General features: G+C 39.6%; 1 protein-coding gene across 1 annotated transcript in view; it reads left to right on the top strand.

Moving 5' to 3' along the window:
- Positions 1–23738, top strand: part of ADGRA1 (adhesion G protein-coupled receptor A1) — a 468757-nt gene that overhangs the window by 238999 nt on the left and 206020 nt on the right. The window contains exon 7 of the mRNA XM_074959108.1: positions 9681–9894. Coding sequence (XP_074815209.1) covers positions 9681–9894 — 214 coding nt within the window. The remainder of the gene's footprint in view (positions 1–9680; positions 9895–23738) is intronic.

Genomic DNA, 23738 nt, shown 5'->3' with positions numbered 1-23738 from the left:
AAGTACTTACATATTCATGAGATTGACACACCACAATCTAATGCCACAATGTGGTACATTTTCCATGTTAATAGGAATTCCACGTCTCCTTCTCTTTAAACTGCATTGAAAATTATCCCATTATGCTGACGGAATAAGATCAGGAGTGATCTGAGTTATCTGTCAAAAGCTGCATAGAGCAGGTTGTGCATTATAACTTTGGAAGTTGAAACTATGAAATATATTTTAAGTGTGCTTTCAAAATTAGATGAACTGGAGGTCCTACTAATGTTACTCATTGGCCTCAAACCTGCACTTGATTTACTACTGTGTAATAAGAGGAAGAGGGTTCAGGGAGCACAGCATGGGATGTGGTCTATGGATTGGAGGGCATGTCTACCTGTGCATTTTGGTAGTTTTAACTTTCACTGGTACAGAATTATGTCTGATTTATATTTAACTAATTTTATGTGCTTTGCGCAGAAGGCCGTGGATCTTGATTCTGCAAAAAGCCAATATGCTCAACAGAATTGATATGTAGCAATATTAGCCCCAACCTAATTAAAAATAAGATTACCAGTATGTATCAAAAAGTTGTAGATCTAAGTGGGAAGAGGAAAGCCCATGCAAATAATTTTAACCTCACAGCTCACAATATCCAGTTCTTGAGAATTCTGAAAAATTCTTTGCCCACGAACATGCAACTCTAGTAAATTTCCTATACTTCACAAAAGGATGAAGGAGAGGAGGGAAAGATGAGGATAGCCATTTCTTTGTAGGTAATATTACAAAATAACCATTCTAAACCACAATTTGTTGAACACACACTTTGTAATCCACACAAAGAAAGGAGTAGTTCCTTAACATTAACCAAAAATATAACTTCTACGAGATTTTTTATACCATCAGGATTTCATTATTTTCACAAAACATTTCACATTACATGTAGTTGGTGAAGCATATTAAATCCTTACAAATATTTATTTGGCAACATACAGTACATTTTGTGATGTCTTAACATTCCTTTGTATTGTTTGCTCACTTACTTGCTAATTCACCAAATTCAATAATCCGAGTCATTAGTGTGAAGTCGTAAGCATAACGGATACTGTATAGGATTTCAAGGCTCATCTAATGAGTCATCCTGATGCGAGGTGCTAGAATCCTCCAGAAAGACACAAGGTAATTACTACTGAGTCAGAATGCAATGTGCATCTTGTTTACTGTAGCCGGGGAACAAGAGGGGGCTGGTGGCAATCTCTTACAGACAGAGGGAAACAAGGCCTGGGACAGAGGAAGAGACTCTCTCTGTCTCATTTTCCCATCTGTTAACTGCAGATAATAGTACTTCTCTAACTTACAGGGGCATTGTGAAAATAAATACATTACAGGTTGTGTTGGGTTTAGATACTGTGGTGGTGGTGGGGGGGGCATATAAACACCTTAGACACATCCAGCTCCTTCCTCTCCTATGAAGGGGCCCCCAACCTCTGCATACTCATAACACCAATCTGTAACCATCCCCTCAGTGATAAGAGACGGCAAAATGAGGATATGGCTCAGGCTGTGTAATTGGATTTCTGCATGTGATGCAGGGACCCAGGTAGACTGAAGCCCTACACTGCTTAGACCCAAGATCTCCACTAAGGTCAGCCAGGGAGAAGTTTGCATATCATCCAATCACTTGCACATTTCCTTTAGTACTAAAGGAACAAGAACCAAGTTGCTGACATAAATTGCTCTCACTGGCTAATGGATTGGACCTGTAGTCAAGGTCTATCAAACATTGGTTATGCTCTATCAAACATGACTTATGAGGAGAGGCTGTGGGAACTAGGGTTATTTAGTCTGTAGAAGAGAAGAGTGAGGGGGGATTTGATAGCAGCCTTCAATTACCTGAACGGGGGTTCAAAAGAGGATGGAGCTAGGCTGTTCTCGGTGGTGGTAGTTGACAGAACAAGAAGCAATGGTCTCAAGTTCCAGTGGGGGAGGTCTAGGTTGGATATTTGGAAACATTATTTCACTTGAGGGTGGTGAAGCAGTGGAATGGGTTACCTAGAGAAGTGGTGGAATCGCCATCCTTAGAGGTTTTTAAGTTCCGGCATGACAACATCTTGGCTGGGATGATTTAGTTTGTGTTGGTCCTGCTTTGAGCAGGGGATTAGACTAGATGACCTCCTGAGGTCTCTTCCAACCCTAATATTCTATGATTCTATGACTGGCCTTTTAAATAGTTCCTAGTGTAAGAGGCTGGCCATATCTGTTTCAGCCAGGGGAGGGGGTCACTCCAGTAGCAGAGTGTCTTGCTTCTTTCCTGATCAAAGTTAGTAGGCTTTCCACAGTGTCACTGTCCAAATGCCAGTTGCCCATTTATAAGGCATATGAGCTGGGCTGAGCAAGAATCTCTTCACGGCAAAGAGGAGTTACAGAATGCCTAATAACTTATTCCACAGTGACCAAAGAATGGCTAAATATTCTTACTTCCCCACAAAATGGAAAATGGAAAACCCAGGAACTCATCAGATTTTGTGTATAGCACACGGTTGGACACGGGCTACTTTCTACTAAGTAAGAGTAAGCTTTGGTTGTGTTTATGCACACTGAATAGTCAAATTGGAATCTGAATAGTATTGTTGAAATAAATAGAATTACTTGCAGGGTAAGGTACTACTCAACCTGATGAAGAGTGTCAGGATCTGATCTTTGAGCTGTGAGACTCGATTCTGTTTTGTATTCATATAGAGAGAGAGAGAGTAGAAAATACGTTAAGCACAAGCTAAAGTAATTTTAGCCCTCAGACTGCTACCCCTTGCTATTTATCCATGTGGTCACCAGTGATACTTCCAAGAATGACCCTGAGCAGAACACTGCAGACTATGTGGCTCTGGGAGGAAGGATAACAGAGTTTGGGGTGCAAATGGTGTTCTCATCCATCCACCTTGTTGAAGGAAAAGGCCCTGGAAGGGACTGTGGAATTGTGAAAGGAAATGCATGGTTATGCAGGTGGTGTTGGTGAGAGGGCTTTGGCTTCTTTGACAACAAGCTGATTTTCCAAGAAAGCGGATTACTGTGCTGAGATGGACTCCATATATCAAATTCTCAGAGCAGCATCTTTGGATGTTGTCTGGCTAACCTGATAAGGAAAGGTTTAAATGAGGTCCTGTGGGGGATGGTGACAAAAATCCAGGCAAAGTGCATCTAGGCTAAACTAACTAAGATGAGGGGGCTACTTTATGGAGAAGGGTGTCGAAATCACAACTGCATTATAAAGACAAAAAGAAAAGCAGCATGGCAGTCTGCAAAATATCTTTGATGCCTGTATACAAATGCAAGGAGTATGGGGAACAAGCAGGATGAACGGGAAGTCATGGTATATGAAGAAAATTATGACTTAATTGGCATCACATAAACTTGGTGGGAAAGCTCCCATAATTGGAGTACCAAGAATGAGGGATATAGCTTGTTCCAAAAGGATAACTATGCGAAAAAAGGAGGAGATGTTGCGCTGTACATCAGGTATGTGTACACTTGCTCCGAGGTCCAAGGGGAAGTGAGCAACAGACCTACTGAGAATCTCTGGGGGGGATAACAAGGGAAAAGAACAGTAGTGATGTTATTTGAGGGTCTATTAAAGACCACCAAATCAGGACGAGGAAGGGGATGAATCATTCTGCAAGCAGGTAACAAGATTAGCTAACACACGGGAGCTGGTATTAATGGGATATTTTAACTTCCCTCATTTCTGTTGGAAGACTATGGCAGCAAAACATAATATGTCCTGAAAATTCCTAGAACGTGTAGGGGACAGCTTTCTGATTCAGAAAGTTGAGGAAACAACTAGGGCATCGTTTTGGGTCTGGTTTTGACCAACAGGGATGAATTAGTTGCAAACTTGGAGGTGTAACTTGGAAGGAAGTGATCCTGATCTGATAGAATTCAAGATACTATGGAAAGGAGGACATGAGAACAGCAAAACAAGGACACTGGGCTTCAGAAAGGCAGATTTCAACTGACTCAGAGAAATAGTAGGAAAGGTTCATGGAAAGACCAATTAGGAAGAAAAGGAGTTGAAGGGGGTTGGTTTTTAAAAGATGTAATACTAGAGGCTCAACATCAAGCTATTCCAACGCAGGGGAAAGACAAGAAGAGCCACAGGAGGCCAATGTGGCTGCAAAAGGAGCTTTTTAGTTCTCTAAAAACCAAAAGGGATACATACAGGAAATGGAAGGAGGGGCATGTCACCAAGGAAGTTTTCACAGTAATAGTGCAGGTGTGTAGGGACAAAATCAGGAAAGCTAAGGCAAACAATGAGTTACACCTGGCAAGAAATGTTAGAGACAACAGGAAGGGGTTCTTCAAATATATCAGACAAAAAAATGGATCATGGATGGTGTGAATCTGTTGCTCAATAGAGAATGTGAGCTGGTAATAGAAAATGATAGGACAGCAGAGCTGCTGAGTGCCTATTTTGTTTCAGTCTTCTCAAAAAATTTGACATGTCACCGGACAACTAGTGAAATTACCATAGACAATAAAGGGGAAGAGATGCAGATCAGATATCTTCTGATGAATTTGAATGAATTCAAATCAGCGGGTCCAGATGCTATTCACCCAAGGGTACTGAAGGAATTAGCTGAAGAAATCTCTGAGTCACTGGCAATAATATTTACAAACTCATGGATGATAGGAGAGGTCCTGGAAGACTGTAGAAGGGCTAACCTACTGCCTGTCTTTAGAGAGGGGCAAAAAGGAGGTGCAGGGGACCTATAGACCCGACAGTCTGACTTTACCTGTGAAGCTACTAGAACAATGTATAAAACATTCAATTTGTGAATACCTGGAGGATGGAGGGGTAATCTTTAGCAGCCACGCTGGCTGCTACTAAGAACAAATCATGCCAAACCAGCTTGATTTTCTTCTTTAACAGCATAACTGATTTGGTAGATGGGGGAATGAGGTGGACATAATATACTTATGAGGTGGACTTCAGCAAGGCTTTTGACACAGTCCCATTGGACATTCTGATAAGTAAGCTGGAGAAATGCGGGATTGACAGAGCTACCAATGAGTGGTTAAACGACTGCAAACAAAGAGTAGCTATTAATGGAATGATGTGGGATTGGAGGGAGGTCTCAAGTGGGGTTCCACAGGGAGCTGTTCTGTGTCTGGTGTTGTTTAACATCTCTATTAAGGACCTGGATGTAGGCATAGAGAGCATACTGATCAAGTTTTCAGATGAGATAAAGATAGGGTGTGGTTGCCAATACTGTGGAGAATAGAGCTAAGATTCAGAGGAATCTTGATAAATTGAAGAACTGGGCTATAGACGACAAAATGAAATTCAACAAAGACAAATGTAAGGTGCCACACTTAAGGGGAAAAAAACAAATGCACAAATACAGAATGGGGGGAAACTGGCTTGGCAGCAGCACTGCTGAGAAGGATCTTGGAGTTGTGGTGGCTCACAGCCTAAACGTGAGTCAGCAATGCAATGCTGTTGCAAAAAAAGCAAATGCAATTTTAGGTTGCATTAACAGAGGCATGGCATGCAAGTCATAGGAGGTGATAGTACCGCTCTATTCGGCGCTGGTTAGGCCTCAGCAGGAGTACTGTGTCCAGTTTTGGTCACTAATGTATAGAAAGGATGTAGAGAAACTAGAAAGGGTCCAAAGGCAAGCGACAAAGATGATCAAAGGGATGTAATGAAAGCCATATGAGCAAAGGCTGAAGGAACTGGGGATGTTTAGTTTGGAAAAGAGGATATTAAGTGGGGACACGATAGCAGTCTTCAAATATTTGAAAGGCTGCCATAAAAAAAGATAGAGTAAAGTTGTTCTCTTTTGCCACAGTGGGCAGCACAAGAGGCAATGGGTTCAAACTACAGCATACCAGATTTAGATTAAATCTCATGAAAAACTTCCTAACTGTAAGAACAGTAGGACAATGGAACTGACTGCCTCAGGAGGGTGTGAAAGCTTATTCACTGTAGGTTTTCAAAAGGAGGCTGGATAGCCATCTGTCTTGAATGGTTTAGACGCTCAAATCCTGCATCTTGGCAAGGGGTTAGACTAGATAACCCTTGTGGTCCCTTTTAACCCTATGATTCTATATTGTTGGCCTCTCATCTCTTTTGCATGTACCTGGCTGTGAAATGAACATTTTATTTACTGCAGTATTTTCCAATAATCATATAATAGTCTTGTCTCAGCCTATTTAAAGATATTTGTGCTTCCAAACTGAAAATATGATTAAATATATGTGGGTAGTTTATAGGCATACATTTTATTTAAGTGCTTTTAATATTGGGGTTGGTGGAAGCTAGAATTTTATACACTTTGTTCAATTTGCAATATATTATTCAGACAAAAACAGCTGGGCACATTTAAAGATTTAGCAAATCTGTTAGTTTAATCAGATGAATAACTACTCCACAGTGACCCACTGATTGTGGGGCTTTTAGTGGGTAGCAGGCTTGTAGTTTGAACAACCAATATGCTGAAACATACCACAGGTAGTTTTATTGTAGACCAAAATATATTTAAAGATGTGTTTCAGCAAATGAACATGGTTTCATTTTGGCAGTCTTTGTGATGTTTTTAAAGAACATTTTAAATGCACTGAAACCTTGTTTTTAGGTTGTAAGATGTCCTGTTTGTACTGTAAAAGACACAAATGTCAAAAGCACTGGATGCAGGTTGGTGAATCATCTGTGCAATGTGGTTTCTTTCCATCACAGTAAATGAGGTTTGCTGACTGTGACGTTTTGGGGACTACTCAGATCAGCAAGGAGTTGTCACTGCCTGCCCCGTAACCTTGAGAGCCTTTGTTTGTTTGTTATGGTTTGGATCCCTGACACCAGTAGTAGCCATCCCGCAAGCATTTAAGGAGGCTCACCTGCCCAGTTACTCTTTGCAGGATGACTCCAACAGCCCTTCCAGTCCCTAGTCTCCCCAAATATTTCTTCCATGAGTTCTTAATTACCAGACACTCAGGCCATTCCCCTCTGGTTCATCACCCCCACAAGGTGTGAAAACCTAACCCCAGTTATCAGCTCCCTTTGGCATAAACACTCCACACAGTTTGCACACCAGAGACCTGCTTGGGATAAAAATAAACAAAAAGTTTATATAATAGAAAAATCACAGATGGAAAGGTGAAATCATAAGGGAAAGCAAACATAAAAGTTGCACAGAAAATAAAGATAAAGATACAACCTCAGGCTTTACACTTTCTTAGGTAAAATGTCTTTTCTAATAAGAGGCAAAGAGTCCTGTGGCACCTTATAGACTAACAGACGTATTGGAGCATAAGCTTTCGTGGGTGAATACCCACTTCGTCGGATGCGTATTTATAACTGCCTCTGGAAAGCTTATGCTCCAATACGTCTGTTAGTCTATAAAGTGCGACAGGACTCTTTGCCGCTTTTACAGATCCAGACTAACATGGCTACCCCTCTGATACTTTTCTAATAAGAGTTACCTATTGCCTTAAAACAATTTCCCAGCATATCCCCTAGTTGTAGGCGGGATCCACTGTTCATGAGCATCCTCCTTTCTCAAGACTGTCCCCTGAGCTTCAATCCCAAATCTGCTTTTTAAAAGGCTTTTTTCCTTCTCTTCTCCTCTCCCTGCCCCCCAAGTCTACCTTGACTCATGGTTAATCAGAATGGGGAAATTTCCTCCTGATTTGGTGTCCAGGAGTCAGGATATTCTTTTCAATTTTGAGTTGTCTAAATGTCTTTCCATGAACTCTAGTGGTCCACCGTTGTCCTTTCCTGGACTGGACAACAGAGAGTTACTTTAAGCCTGTTGCACGTAAACAACTGGCTTGACAGGTGCGGCTCTCTGCTTAACTTCTCACCATCCTGCCATGAGGTGTAGTTGAATTTGTGCCAGAGATTATAAGCACAATTTTCTATATACAAAAATATATACATTCATAACCAGTCTTGACCATTAAGTTCAGAACATTACAGGCTTTCATAAAAGACCTTAACTGATATGTTTTATTGTACAATAACACAATATACAATCAATTGGTTTAACTGATCATTTTGGGGGTTAAAACCTTCTGTTCTCCCCTTAGGGTTTCTGGACCATGATGGCCACACTGACTAAGGTTCGCTAGAATAGTTTTATTGGCTTTGTCACTAATCACTCAAACATACACTCTACAGTATTCATGGTAAAAAAAAAATCATTGCATAGGAGGACATAATTTACTGGGCAAAAGAGGAATTTTGCTTTAGTCTGGGTAAATTTCCATCTGGTAGTCTCCAAGGTGGTAAGCTTTTTTCTCAAGCATTTAAGGAGGAGAATTTCAGATTACCAGATTACTTTGAATGCATCCTTTTAACTCAAATATGTGGCGACATTTTTCAGAAAATGGAACTGAATCCAAAACCATTCTCAGTTGTTGAAACTCCAGCTAAATGCAACTTAATTCCTTTCTTTGCTCTTCCTCCTTCTCAGTGGTTGTGGCAATGATTGTATGTCTTTAATTTTTGTCAAAGTTCTGTTAATTCTTTTTTCAATACAGCTTTGCTAGAGTAATAATTTACATGTTTAAAGACAAACTTTCTAATTTGTCCTGTTTTGCTTTAATAATCAGCAATAACAACTATTGTAGAACAACACTAACTTTTTATACGAAATGTGGATGGCTATAACAATCTGTGGATTTAGCCATTGTGGTTGCCAGCTGATCGCATAGGTGAACTGTGAAGAAAACAAATTTACCTTTTGCTCCAATTATGGTTAACCTAAAGGAGAGTTCCTTTGGAAGTGAGTTGTCTTAGGGGGCGTGTCTTTTAAAGTTAGCTGCAGCAGACATAGACAATCATCAGCTGACAAACAATTCAGCAGGTCTGATTACAGATGGTCCTTGATAGACAACATCTTTAAGTCTAAGATGTGCACTTAAACATAGCTGCAGAGTGTGTGTGTGTGTGTGTGTGTGTTTCACTAGTTGTAGAGAAAATAGATTTTCCCCACAAAAAATCTGATTATTCATGCTAGGAACTAAGTAGTGGGGCAAGTCATGATGAAGCTGAAGTTCAGTTCCTTGGAAGCTGCTATCGCTCACTATGGGCTTGAGAAGCAGCTTCAGCCCCTCCACATCCACCTTAATTGTGAGGAACACTGTATCTATGTAAGCAGATCCAATAGCTCCTTCCCCAACTCACCCTCAACAGTTCCCTCTGCCTCAGCGTATTTTGGGATGGTGCAGAGCCCATCTTCACAATGCACATGAGGCACAAAAGTCTCCTTGGGCAGCCATTGTGCCATTGCTTCCTGGTAAAATAAATGCAGAGGCAATGAATGAATTAACTTCAGAGAATCCCAATCAATGAAAAAGTAATAAGACAAACTCACGTGCAAGAGAATTCAGAAAAAAATCTATTCTGTGCATGATGGGTGCAGTATTATACATGGTGTGTAGCCAGTATTGTGTTTTTATTGCTTTATGCAAGAAAAGCAGTAGTAGATGTAGAGTAGATATTTGATTGCATATTTTGTCCTGTGCATGAAAAATGTTTGATCTTATCTGAAAGTGTTAAATTGTAGAACACTTGATTTCTTCTATAATGCATGCTGACACTTGTAGAAATAATAGCTATTAACAAAATCCAAGCAATTTTTGAAAAGCACACTATGGCCTGTTTTCCATTCCTTAAATAACAGGAATTTTTTTTTCCACAGCTGGACCTTTGGAACTGCCTCTTTTTGAACTGATACCATCACAAAGGCAGGTGGTTTTTCATGGAGACCGCTTGCCATTTCAGTGCACTGCAACATACGTCGACAACACTACCCAAGTACACTGGTACCATGACGGTCATCTTATTGGAACTGATGAAGAGAGTGGCATATTTGTGGAGGACAGCATAATACATGACTGCTGTTTAATTACACGGTAATGTATACACATTTTAATGATATACAGTACTGCAGGCAGTGCAAACAAATGCAAAATAAATAACAAGCCTAACAGGAATGTGCAGAAAGATTAGTTTGAGTTGGTGAAATGGAAGTGTTCCATATGCATGGTGTTGAACATTAAGAGATAGAGGCATGGAATCGTCTTATCTATACATGGATGCATATTCTAACCCCCATTTTTCTAGTCTACATGCTACCATATTCAGATTAGAACTTGAAGAATCACTGAGAAAATGTTGGTGTTTCTGACTTGCTCTGGAATTGGGAGCTAGAGAAAACTCCAAGATAATGATTAGTGGTTCTGACACATAGGGTGATGAAAGGAATGGGAAAAAAATTAAATAAAGTTTTAATAACTCAGTAGCCTAGGAGAACTTTAACTCTTAGCCAGACCACTTTTTGCTGAGACTACCTGGAACAGCAAAGTGGGATCCAGCTACGAAAAACTATAAATAGAAGAGATTGGATGAATTTACTTAGGATCCAGCACATTATATACTATTATGATGGGAGTCTTAGCCCTGGTCTACACTAGGACTTTAGGTCGAATTTAGCAGCGTTAAATCGATGTAAACCTGCACCCGTCCACACGATGAAGCCCTTTTTTTCGACTTAAAGGACTCTTAAAATCAATTTCCTTACTCCACCCCTGACAAGTGGATTAGCGCTTAAATCGGCCTTGCCAGGTCGAATTTGGGGTACTGTGGACACAATTCGACGGTATTGGCCTCCGGGAGCTATCCCAGAGTGCTCCATTGTGACCACTCTGGACAGCACTCTCAACTCAGATGCACTGGCCAGGTAGACAGGAAAAGAACCGCGAACTTTTGAATCTCATTTCCTGTTTGGCCAGCGTGGCAAGCTGCGGGTGACCATGCAGAGCATGGTGACCATGCAGAGCTCAAGAAAAAAGGCGCAAAACGATTGTCTGCTGCTGCTTTCACGGAGCAAGGGAGGGAACGGGGGCCTGATGGTATGACGATATGTACCCAGAACCACCTGCAACAATGTTTTAGCCCCATCAGGCATTGGGATCTCAACCCAGAATTCCAATGGGAAGCGGAGACTGCTGGAACTGGGGGAACTACCCACAGTGCAACACTCCGGAAGTCGACGCTTGCCTCGGTACTGTGGAAGCACTCCACCAAGTTAATGCACTTAGAGCATTTTCTGTGGGGACACACACACTCGAATATATAAAAACGATTTCTAAAAAAACGACTTCTATAAATTCGATCTAATTTCATAGTGTAGACATACCCTTACAGTTACTTTAATTAGATAAACTTGTCTTTTGCATCTGGTTAGAACCTGTCTTTACAGGTATCTACAATCTTAGCTATGACCATCCTCGGATATCCTCAGATGTTTTAGATGTGAAAAAATGTTGAAAGAATAGAGTAGCATATAATTGAAGTAAAAGGTTGATTGCATAAAAAACATATTTTAAAAATATCCTCTAATAAAAAGGTTGTCTGATAGTGAACATACCATGTTGGCTTGTGCCTCTGTTTTGTCTTTTAGTTTTTCCCTCCCTTTATTTTTATTCATATATTTGTTTTTGGTTCCCATTATGATGGCAAAAACTAGCTCTGAAAGCAACTAACCTATTGTAAATATCCCTTCAGCAGATCCCCAGCCAGTTTCCCTATGTGATCAGGAAGAATCAATCCTTCAAGGCTGTTTGTATTCTTTACCACCACCTTTCTCTGTCTAAAAAACACAGTGAAAGTAACCATACTAATTGCCTTTTGGAACATCATTAATTTATTTCCACCTCAACCACTTTCTATTAATGTAATTTACCCAAAATGCTTCTTGAACTGTCAAACTAAGGTTATGGAAGGGTTGTTTTGTATATAATAAATTGCTTCCAAACCATTTGGGGCTTTCCTACTTTAGTGATTTTTGCGGAGTCTCCTTATTGGCGATTTGACCCTATTTGGTTTTTGATAGATGGAGAGATGTGGAAGAGATCTATTCTTTCATCTATTAATTTGTAATAGCAATGTCAAGGGGTGTAATGGATAATGAACAAGAATATTATACCAATTAATATGGTAATGCCAAGTGTATGAGCTGGTATAAGTGCTGCTAAATCACTTTAATTTAAGCATGTGCTCCTTATTTCCATGATATCAGAATTAAGAGACATACTCTTAATTACCATCATTACACTCTTCAACCAAATTATATTTTATACTATATGAAGAATTTGTAGGAAGGGAGAGGGTCATAGTACACTGAAGTATTAAATTGTCTGATCATATTAGGGTCTGCAAAATTGCTACTGCTTCCTCTTTAAAAAGTTAGATTATGGAGCAATGAAACTGAATTTATTTATGATTGTCAGCTGTGTGTCCAATCATAAAATAAAAATCTAGGCCTATAGTAATACTTCAATAAAGATTACGGGGCTTCTGTCTACCACTTTAAAGAGTGCTCTTAAACAGATGCTTGAAATTACTATGTTATAATAGTGTATGGAATATTGATGGATCTGGAAACATTAATTTGCTGATGGACTGTAGACTAGAAAGTTTCTTTTTTTAAACAGTACAGTGCTAAAGGCATATTATATGCAATATGCAAAATGACTGCCAAGGTATTTTCAGAATATTTAAAAATTGGAAGTGTAAAACAAATGATTTTCATGACTGACTTTATTTTCTCGATTGGTTGTAGATTTCACTTTTTATACATTACAGCCCCTATCCTGTAATACTTCAGTTTGTTATATGTCAAGGCCCCAATCCTGCTGGCATAGTGCTGCCATTGAACTTATGGCTCTGTGTGGGTGCTGGGGCCCACCAAAATAGGGCTCATTGTAGCATCAGGGCTTACCGTTGCTTATGAGTGCAGTGCTGTTAAAACTGGTCTCTCTTGTTCTTCTATTATTATTAAACAAAACTATTCTTCAAATAATTAATGTTAAAAAAAGTTGTTTGGACTCTGCAAACAGATACTAAAAATACATTAGTAAATTTTAGTCCTAAAATCACTTGACAACATTTTCTAAGCTTTATGTCATTGTATAGAATGGTTTTGTTTATATTTGCTGCAGTTATTATTACTGTGTTTTACTGTAGTCCTTAGGGTCCCCCAGTCATAGACTACCACTCTGTGATAGGCACTGTACAACTCTAAATAAAAAAATCCCTTCCCTGAGGAACTTACATAGTATCAGTACATAAATAAAACTACTCCTTCCTGCAGTTCTTAAAGTACTACCTACTGCCCTCCTATGCATGTAGCTCCCATTGAAATCTATTCTGTTCCTGTGATTGCACTGAGGGCAGAATTTGACCCATAATGCTTAGCAGCTTATGGTTCTACTTCTGAAGCTGACTTTGAACAAAGAGGTGCTGTTCCAAAAGCAACTTATTTAAACAGTTGTAGATTATTATTTTATTTGGTAGCTCCCGATTTCCAGATATTTGTAAAAAGAAAAGGAGTACTTGTGGCACCTTAGAGACTAACCAATTTATTTGAGCATGAGCTTTCGTGAGCTACAGCTCAAGTGAGCTGTAGCTCACGAAAGCTCATGCTCAAATAAATTGGTTAGTCTCTAAGGTGCCACAAGTACTCCTTTTCTTTTTGCGAATACAGACTAACACGGCTGTTACTCTGAAACCAGATATTTGTAGACATGGATTTGTAACAAAAATATCCTCCTAAATCTTTCCATTTTATTAATTGGCAACATGCAAGGATAGAATATCAAATGCATATTTATGTCTCCTATGGTAAAACAAAATAAAATAAATACTTTTTCTTCTGCTAATTATAGATTTTTGAAACCATATTCTGTCTTGATATTTTTCTTGGCAAAGGGTATTTCCTTATGGGATATTCAAAAGGGTGTTTTCAATTCTGCTGCTAGCTCACATTTACCATTTCTTGCCAACAATAATAGTATTTGATTTTGCTCATGTTGAACTTTCCGTCATTATTCGTGTGTGTGTGTGTGTGTGTGTGTGTGTGTGTGTGTGATATCCAGAAATTGACTTGTTTGTACCAAGGCAGTGCTAGTTTCTTAGGGCTAGACCATTAGATTGGGGCCTAGCTCAAGGTAAGGGGCAGGGCAATAACACATGATCCCTGGAGCAGCCCAGAAGGGAGACTAGCTCATTTGAGCACCATCATCCTCCTGATCTTCTCACTGTTCTGGGGAGGGTGTCACAGTATTTGCTTACTGATACACTGGCATAACTAAAACTTACAGGTGTGTGTGGAGTCTAGGCTCCAGCTACTCCCTTCAGCACTTCCCACCCACGTTTGGGGTGAGGGTGGGAAATGTAGGCTGCTTCCCACTTTCACAGGAAGCTATAATACAGTGCATTAGCACAAGGAGTAAGGGAGATCACTAATACCCCCTGTATTCCCTGCTGCTTGCATGCAAGGTGTGCCACAATCTGGCCCTTAGTTTGTAGGGAAAATAAATCCAGTGGTTTGATATAGTAGCCACCCTTTTACTGATGACTTAGCTGCTGGGGGCTTTTTAGGACTTAAGGACCTTTTAAAAATTGGGATTTTAAATGAAGCTGAGGAGACAATTTTAAGTAAAGGTGTGAAATAAAGAGCAGGATTGATATATAGACAGTGAAGACATTGACACTCTGATTTATACTGTCATCTCATTTTTGTCCCATTCTATTTGCTGTCCTTTGAATTTACACACAAGGACTCCAATCCTGCAAACCCTCTAGGCACACAAGTAACGTTGAGGGCTATTTGCATATGTACAGTGATTTAATGTGTAAATATTTCAGGATTATAGCTTATGAAATGGTTTGGTAACACATAGGTCTTAGGTTTGATAACAGTTTATGATAAATTATAAACATTCTAGGAGACTACACATTATCAACGCTTTTCTAAAACTGTTCTTTTGGTTTTGTTTTCCACTGGCTGGGCAGATAATGTTATTTTTTACAAAAAAATTCTCTTCCACCTAAGGACTTGCTCAGTTTTACTTCCAGGTAAAAGCAGCCTTTCTGCCAACAGAAGCGTTATGTACAGCAAACGACAGCTATCTCCTCACACTTCAACCCATTTTTGTATTTTATTGTTCTGAGGAGTTGCCAGTAAGCAGGTACTACAATTATATAGTTTGCATTGATCTTTTTTTTTAGATTTTCTGTTCAAAGAGAAAATATTGTAGTTGTCAAGAATCCATCAGCTCCTCAGTAGTGAGAGATTTTTTTCAGATAATTGCATTAGTTACCCAATAGACTGTAATGACTACTTTAGAGATACTTTGTTCTATCCTGTAAATACTTATTTAGACAGTGTTTAACAGCACTTATTTGGCTTTCGTGGTTGCTGTGGGGCTATTATGGTTTGTGAGGCTCTTTTTGAAAATAGTGAATTGTGCAGTAGGTTAAGAACCCATGAAAGTATATGTTGCTAATGGGAAAACTAGCATGCACTTAACTGAAGCCGAGATAGTAGGTGCTATTAGAAAGCACATTATTCACATCATCTAAGCACTTGATCGTCATGCTATGTAGATTCAAATGCCACCATGAATTTATGTCGATATGTCCCACCCATGAACCATTGCAAATGATAGTTTTCCTTTTAAAATGTGTCCAAAGTATAGAGCTGTGAGCTGCCATAGATGTACATTTAGAGTATTTAGAATACATTACCAAAAGGAAATATGCATAGGAATCTGAGCTTTTCATGCACGTAGCATTTCCTCATGCTTTTCCAGCAGAGTCCTCTGCATCTGTTGTGATGAGCTGTCTTGGACTGAGTGTTAATGATTAAGGAAAGAGGAAACACCTGTTTGAGACAATAAGAACAAAATTACCACTGATCCTTTAAGAGATGCAAGGGTAGGAGAAAAAAGGAGTGAACTAAAATTCTGCAGAGTGCATATTCCTTAAAGCTCCTGTTCCTGGAGGAAAGTGATTAGATGTAAATCTCAGATTTTTTTGTAAGTAAGTTTATAATCCTCATGGTTGCAGAGGAAAGTTCGAAAACAGGACCCACAAAGACTCAAAAACCAGAAAGCAAATAAAAAGCTCAACGCTTTTTACAAAATATATCATGATCTTAAAGCCAATCTCATGATTTTTTAGTTTCTGACTCATTATTTATAAATTGTTGGGATTGATAATACTGCAGTTGGCAAAGGAATTTCATTGGGTGAGAGGAAGAGTTGCAAAAGCATGCTAACAAAATGAGGATGGGGCAAGGTGTGGCTGTTGAGAGAGAACACGCTGTGGGCATCAAGACGTGCCAAGAGTTAGGCTGTCAGTTTCATGGCAATTTTGAGATCCAGAAGAAGGAATGACACATTTGCAGAAGTTCTGGTAGAAAGGAAGTGGGGAACTAGTGATTTCCAGATTCTCTGATCAGTTTTTGGCAAACTGATAACCATACATTTCCTCGGGAAGAGTTGTGAGTGAACTTGTGGTGGTGCTAATATGTTAGGAGCATTTTGAGAGTTGTGTTCCAGAGATAAATAGATTGCAACCCAGATGCATAATTAGATGAGGCTATATGAGTGTAAAGTGATGACAGAGTCTGGGAGACTTAATCTAGGCAAGACAAAAAGACAACAGTTGTGAGGATAAGAGGAGAGACCAAGAAATCTGATTCATCCAATAGATTTTTGAGAAGGACTTTATGTACTGCTGTCAGTTATCTCTTGGTGATGGATGAGCAGCTAAAGGGCATACTGAGAGGCCAGTGGTAATCAGCAGTAATTGTATAGTGCTGATATTTTATTTGTACATCATTTGAGCAGCAGTCTTGGGTTCTATTTGATGCTTAATTGCTGAACAGCTAGGTAAATGACTTAGCAAAGCAAAAACCCATTTAACTTGTAAATCAATGCTCCTACACCATTTTGAGATTACCTTAAACTTCAGACTGTGAAACAGACAAAGGATACTGAAAGCACAAAAAGTCCTTATTGCTAATACTTTTAGAAAAGAATCCCATCTCACACAGTATTTTTAGACTGTAAAAAAAATGTTAAAAATCAGTGCAGTTTTTTTGGAAGGATACAGACTTAGGGCTTAATTATCTGCGAAGAACAAGAGAGTTTTCACATTAATTAATTGGAAGAGTAATGTTAGGATTTTTCTGAAATAATCTGAATTGATTAAATAAAATCCAGTGACAAGGGAGATGATTTACCGTTTGTAACTTATTAAAGATGTGAGAATAGTTTAAAATAAATTTGTGAACTAAATGTATGAATCCTGTGGAAAACAATAGGGGCAGATATGGTACTTTCTACTTGTTTGATGGAATAAAGGCAACTGCAAAAAGTTGTCTTGTGATATACTATCTGACTGCTTAATTTTGAGAATACTGAAATATTAAGAGATAAGAACATTAATCAAAACAAGTATTGTAAAGTGTAAAGTTTTGGCTGAAAGGCGAAAAACAATTCTTGTTTCCTAAAGAAAATAGGAACTGTTAGCTATCTTGGGGCCCACTCATCTCCCTGTGAGATGTACTTAGAGGGGACCCTGCACAATTGAATCTTCCAGCATGGAATGGTGGAAGGGTCAGCTGCCTCTGTGGCACTGATCTCCCCTTCCCTCACTTCCCCCACCCACAAGCCATCAGCAGCATATCAGGTCAGGATCTGTGTGTGGAGAAAGAGTTGGCCTGGACTGCAGGGTGCAGGTAGTGCACACTGTTCCCCACACAAGCCCCACAGGGAATCTGAGCCTGTCAGGGCTCATTGAGAACATCCTGAGCAGCCCTTGGCAACTCACCACCCTGGCAGGAATCAAAACACGTTTTGACTGTTTATAGCCCTTTGATCTGGCAACTGCCCACTCTGGCAAAACAAGATGTCTAACATGTTGGAGACAGGATTTTTGAAGTCAACAGTTTGCCCCATTGTCTTTCAAGTGTCTACCTAGATGTTCTTATCTGGGAAGTCATTGGATTGCTTCCCTGTTTGTTATTCCCATAGCCTTCTCTTGCTAAATCAATGCATTCACACAGGCAAATCTTCTGACCCCAGTAACCCTGACTGACCAGGTTTCATACAGTATTCATAAATTGTTACATTTCAATATTCATAAGTACAAGTGATTAGATAGCAGCCCCACTTCAGCCATACTGCTGTGCAAGCATTTGAACTACAAACTTGAGAAAGAAATAATTTCAAATTAAAAAATTAGTTAGTGTAGTGAACTGAGCATTGCCTTTTTCTGGCTAGTCCCAAAGGCCTGTAATCAAGTAATCAAGAATCATCAAAAAGAGGTTAACACTTCTCGTGAATCGTCTGGGAAATGTTTTTACTTAAAAAGCTTTTTATGCAATTTTGACTCTGTTGGACTGATTGTCACAATGATATTTTTGTCTGAAAACCTCTCCTAGTGCACAAGTCACAAGAACTATGCAAATGGAATAAAACTTTTTCAGGATACAATATTCCAGTCTATAGAATACTACTTCTCTGAGAGCAAATGGAAGATGTACAACAGGTCTAACTGCATTGTACCAAACAACTGCTGTGGCAGTCGAACGAATTCCAATATAGCTGACTATTGTCTGCTGATATTTTTTTAAAGCAATAAAACAAACTACACCCCTCCCCCAAACCTTTCAACTAGTGAACCGTTGGCTAATTAATAAATGTACAGTATACTTTAAAAAAACACCAAGCCAGATCCTGCCCTGTTAGGGCAGCTTTATAGCACTGTTCTGGTACAAAACCCAGTTGTCAGATGATTTACCCAACCTAGGGGAATCCTTGAGTGGCCTGTACCTGCTCTTTTGACAAGTCCTGTGTGGGCAAGGCTCTCTTATGTCCCAGCTAACTCTGGTTGCTGGGAGAAATTAGAGCAGCTCGCCCTCCTGATGAATGGATTGGTACAGATTGGATCCAGGAGGCCTAAGACCACTTTCGCATGCAGCCCTTTGAGCACTCCGTAGCTACAGCTGAGTATCTGGGCTCTGACTATATCTGATGGGCTTCGAGATTAAAAAAGCTAATCTGTCATGTGTTACAGACAGTCAGTATGCAGCAGATTTCCCATTGCACAGTGAGAAATTGCCACTTGTCTCCAATATTAATATTGCTGTATTTATTATCTTATTTATGAGAAAGTATTTCAATGGAACTGTACACTGAGTCACAGAATCACTGACCCTACTTTGAAAACATATACTTCACCTTTGGCCAAGTACTTGGTGGCAGATGGAGCATATTATCCTATGACAATGTTGACCATTTATGTCTCTTCAGTCAGTATCATTCATTTGAATAACAGAAATAAAACTAATCTCCAGGATCATTTGTCTCCTGTGTTGAAGGTATATGTCTTATATTTTTGTCCACATATTTTTATTGTAATGCCGCAATAGATCATTTTCTCCATTCAATTCACATCTCTTAAATTTAATCCACAGTGTAGCATGTTAGGCACTATTTAAATCACAATGAAACTTAATGTTTAATATAGTCAGTATTTTGAGTGTCTGTTTTTTCAACACATAGATTGAATTAAATGATTAGTAATGTGTTTTATATATTTGATCAGAAGAAATAGAAAATACAGTGTATTGAATTTGCTATGACTTTGACAAATTGATTACACCTGGAATATATTTGCTAGAACTCTTCTGTGTTGCATAGAAGACCCTGAATAAGTACTTTAATCTTCACTTTCTCTTGCTGCTGCCTGACACAAATTTTCTTTAAAAGTCCATCAGTTCTCTAAAGATATTTATTTCCTGGGCAATTCTGACAATTGGTCAGAGAGATCAGATTAGCAATATAAATTCGTTTTAAATGCCCAGACTTGCACATTGTCTTTTGATTTTTCATGCTTTAACCTTTTATCCTCTGTGAAAGACTGCATTCCCAGCAGCAGCAGACTCCAGGGATCATCATTTTTTAAATTCTTTGTTAGTATTAATAATTTATGGAGGCTTGGATTAGATATAGGCTATGCCGGCTTTTTGCCTAAATTGTGGAAACCAATTCTCTGCGTCTGTCTGTCTGTCTGTCTGAAGAAGAGTGCCACAAATGTTAAAAACCTGTTCATGTTCCAATAATTTATTTTTGGTTTTCCCCTGTACGGAGATAGGTTCTTGCAGCGTTATATAGGAAATTCGGTCAGATTCTAAAACCTTTCTGAAGGAAAGATTATCAAAATAGGCTGCTGTAGTCATCCCCTCCCTTGGTGGTTGTTTTTTCTGACATGTAAATGACTATCAGAATGTAAGATAAATGTCGCTAAGGTATTACTTGGGGACAAGAAATGAGTAACTCTACAAAACATGACCTAGTTCCGATCTGCCTAATTAGTTATGCATAGCTATAACGAAGAAAATCTATGCTTCAAATGAAAATCTTTTGCCATAGGTTAACTGATTAAATGGATATGCTTTCTGCCTGTATTAAGCTTCCTCACTTAGCAATGACCAACACTGCAGGGTGTTGTAGAGTATTATAACGACTTTTCATGGAATAGTTTCAGTTGCATATTGTGGTTAATTTTCCAGCATGTCAATCATTACATTTGAGAGAGGACTCCTATTATGCATGAGTTCACCCAGCACAAAGTGGAAAAAATATGTATATCCTTGTGATAGGGTTTGCAGACCCCTCACTAAGACTAAAGGGGTGATGGAGCAGTACTGGGCCAAGAAGGCCCTGGCCCTCAGCAGCTGCGGAGCATGCTCCAAATAGGAGACCTGGTTAAAGTGGGACTCTGGCAATCAAGCTGCGGGAAGAGTGTAAAAGAGGCTGTACCCAGGGAGGAAGCCAGTTAGTACCTTCTAGGAATATACAGGGGAAGGACTGTGGGTAAGGCCCAACCAGTCAGCCAGAAACCTGACCCCTTTTTCTCTCCCCTTCTCCCTGACAAGGAGGAAATCATGGAACACTGCGAAGTGAGCTGGGAAGCCCCAGCCAACTGTCAGAATCACGGAGACTACTTGAACAGCCTTCTGTCAGAAGGGAAGCAGAGAGCTGTGACCATTCCCCAAACGAAGAAAGTCCGTGGGTGGTGGTGGTGGTGGGAGGGGGGGTTGGAGGTGGCCCAGGGGAGGCTGGTCTGGGGTATCAGCCAGAGGGGACAGACACATCCCTTGGGCTCTGGGCTGGGACCATGTGCAGAGGGATCACCCGGGTCTCCTTACTCTTCCCTTTGCCCCAGTCCAACATAGAGAAGGACAGACTGTAACTTGGCTGCCAGACCCTGAGATTGCCTGACAAAGCCCCCTATCCCTCTGGCCTTTGGAGACTGTTGTGCCACAGCATGTCCACTGAGCCAGCTGGCCTCTGAGTGAACCCCACTACAATCCTCTTCCTTGCTTTCAAGGTTCTGTGTTATAAGGTGCATGATAAATTGAACAACATTTGTGCTACTCGGCCCTTTGACCTCATCAGGCAGCTTTCCAGTCAGAACACTTCCATTCCAAATTGCAGTAATCCCCTCTTGTGAACACCTAGGCTTTCCTGCACTGTACCTCTTGGCATGTCAGAAGTTTCTGTTGGAAATGGCAACTACCGCACTTCTCAAGAAGAGAGAGAGAATCCATTCCAATTTTAGGAAAGGCATGATGCCCGCTGCAGTGGGCTCTTTCTGTCCTCTGCTTCACCCCTTGGAAAACTCACTACTGCCACAAGGTCTGCTGAGTGAACTCGTGGGAATGATCCTTAGCCTTTGTGGGATAAGCCAGGTGTCTGAAGGAGAGATGGCAGCCAGAGGCACAACTAAATGCATCTCTTGTGAACAGGAGGGCCCAGAAGCCTCCATCCTCCTCATGTCTTGATTCCTCTCTGATCAAGCTGCCTAAATTCAGCATTCTTCTAGGCTCATGTGGGGACTGAGAGTTTCTACCTGTTGCCAAGACTCACCACCATCCTCAAGGAAGCTCAAGAGCAGCCTGTTATTAGGAGCCAAAAAACACTATTATTATTGGAACCTTTGAGAAGGCTACTGTAATAATGCCAAGACACAGCGTAAGCAGTGTACCTCCTGGAAAGATTTACAAAGGAGTTTAAAATTCTATACGGACCCATGCTTTCCTTAAAGTCTTCCAGAAACCTGAAGTTGCTAAGGATTATAGGTGAAAAAATGTTTAAGACATCATGTTGAGTGGCAGGACAATTTACAGACTTCTCTTTTTAAGAATGTAAAAGGTTTCTCTACTTGACCAGTTCCCAAAAAGCCTCCGGGGGGAATAAAATCAATTAATCATTTGTCATATCCAGATGGTAAGAAAATGAACAATTTCACCATTGGGCTCTCTACCCAAAATGTTCCTAGAGGAATATAAATTCATTCTTAATTTGCCATGGCCAGATGGTAATTCGTACCCTAGTCATTATGCAGGGTCTTCTGCTTTGCTTAACGCTGGATCTGGCCTTTTATTTTGTCCACCATTAGTCAAGGCTCATAGAAGGCTAAATGAGTCTGAATGTCAGCTTCCTCATATGATCTCGGAGAACGCTGATCTCTTGTACTTCTAATGTAAGGACTGATGTTATGCTAGTAAATATTTGCCTATGGAGCTGTGTGAAAATTGAGTTAACTTAATTACAAACAGACTATGTTTAGTAGTAGTTAAGATTATGGCAAAACTTCATGCAATCAGAACCTTAAAAGAATGCAAATAAGAAGTTAAGGGGAAAGACATGTACATTCCTTTCCACCTTCGTATTCCCCACAATGCTGTTGATAATGCAGTCCAGTACCCCCATAAGGCTTTCACATCTGTATCCAGCAGATACCCAAAAGCAACTTCAACTTCATCAAACTTGTACTCAAATGCAAAACCTTAACAGTGATCTCATCTGCTTTTTTATCAATTATATCAATAGGTTAACTCATCTGACTGTCACATATTCTACGCATTTCAGAAGTTATTCTGCCCCAACGCTACTGTGAGGTCATTTTTTAAAAAAAACAATGTTTTATTGAAAAACAGTTTCAATGGAAATTTTTCAACCAGCTTGAAGTTTTTGTCCCCAGCTGACTGTGAAGGTGATGTGAAAATATTTGTGGTCTGAAAGAGTAAATTTAATTTAGGAATCATTATCAACTGATTAATGATATTGAAGTGACTAGCTGAGACGGTCGTCCTCCATTGTTTATGGGGAAAAAATGGGAATATAGGTTGCTGAGTGAATCAATCAGTTGTAGTCCATTTTTATATAGATGAAAGCATCTGTTCAACTAGTTTATATGTGAGGAAATCGGACACCTTCATGCAGCTAATGTGTTGTGGTTTAATTTATTCATCATGATTTAAGTTGAAAGAAAATGGAAATTTATCAAGTTTAAGATGACAAAATTCAATAACTGGTACAATTCTTTTTACTACACATTGCCTTTAAAAATTGTCAAACTCATTACAGATAACTTGAAGGACCACCAAATACCTGCCGATAAGGTCTTGTTTTAACTACCTCAAATTTTGTTTTGATATCGGTTTGACAGTTACTGAACTATGTGATGTTGTTTTATCATGTACATTTATTACCTGCCCTGCATTCTGCCCATAATCCAATTCTTCCAGAACAACTAACATTCCAAGTGACTGAGCAGATTTGAACAGCTGCCATCTTTGTAAAACAATAAAAATTTTCAGGGAGATGTTGCCTTTCCCACCCTCCCAACTCCTTTTTAAATCTAGAGTTTCTTTCTAGAAATGCACTTCCTTGAGGATCAGAATGAGCAATATTCAGTTCTGGATCAGTGACAGATTTACGGTATAATATTTTGTGATTTGTTTATTAGAAAGCAAGCTTTTTTCAATGGTGTAAATTTTTCATGGTAGATCATGACACTTTACACCTTTAAATATTAATATGAATTATGT

The sequence above is a fragment of the Natator depressus genome, chromosome 7 (assembly GCF_965152275.1).
Source record: "Natator depressus isolate rNatDep1 chromosome 7, rNatDep2.hap1, whole genome shotgun sequence".
Lineage (NCBI taxonomy): Eukaryota > Metazoa > Chordata > Testudines > Cheloniidae > Natator > Natator depressus.
Note: the sequence above shows the minus strand (reverse complement) of the source record. Positions and strands in the feature narration are given on the sequence as shown.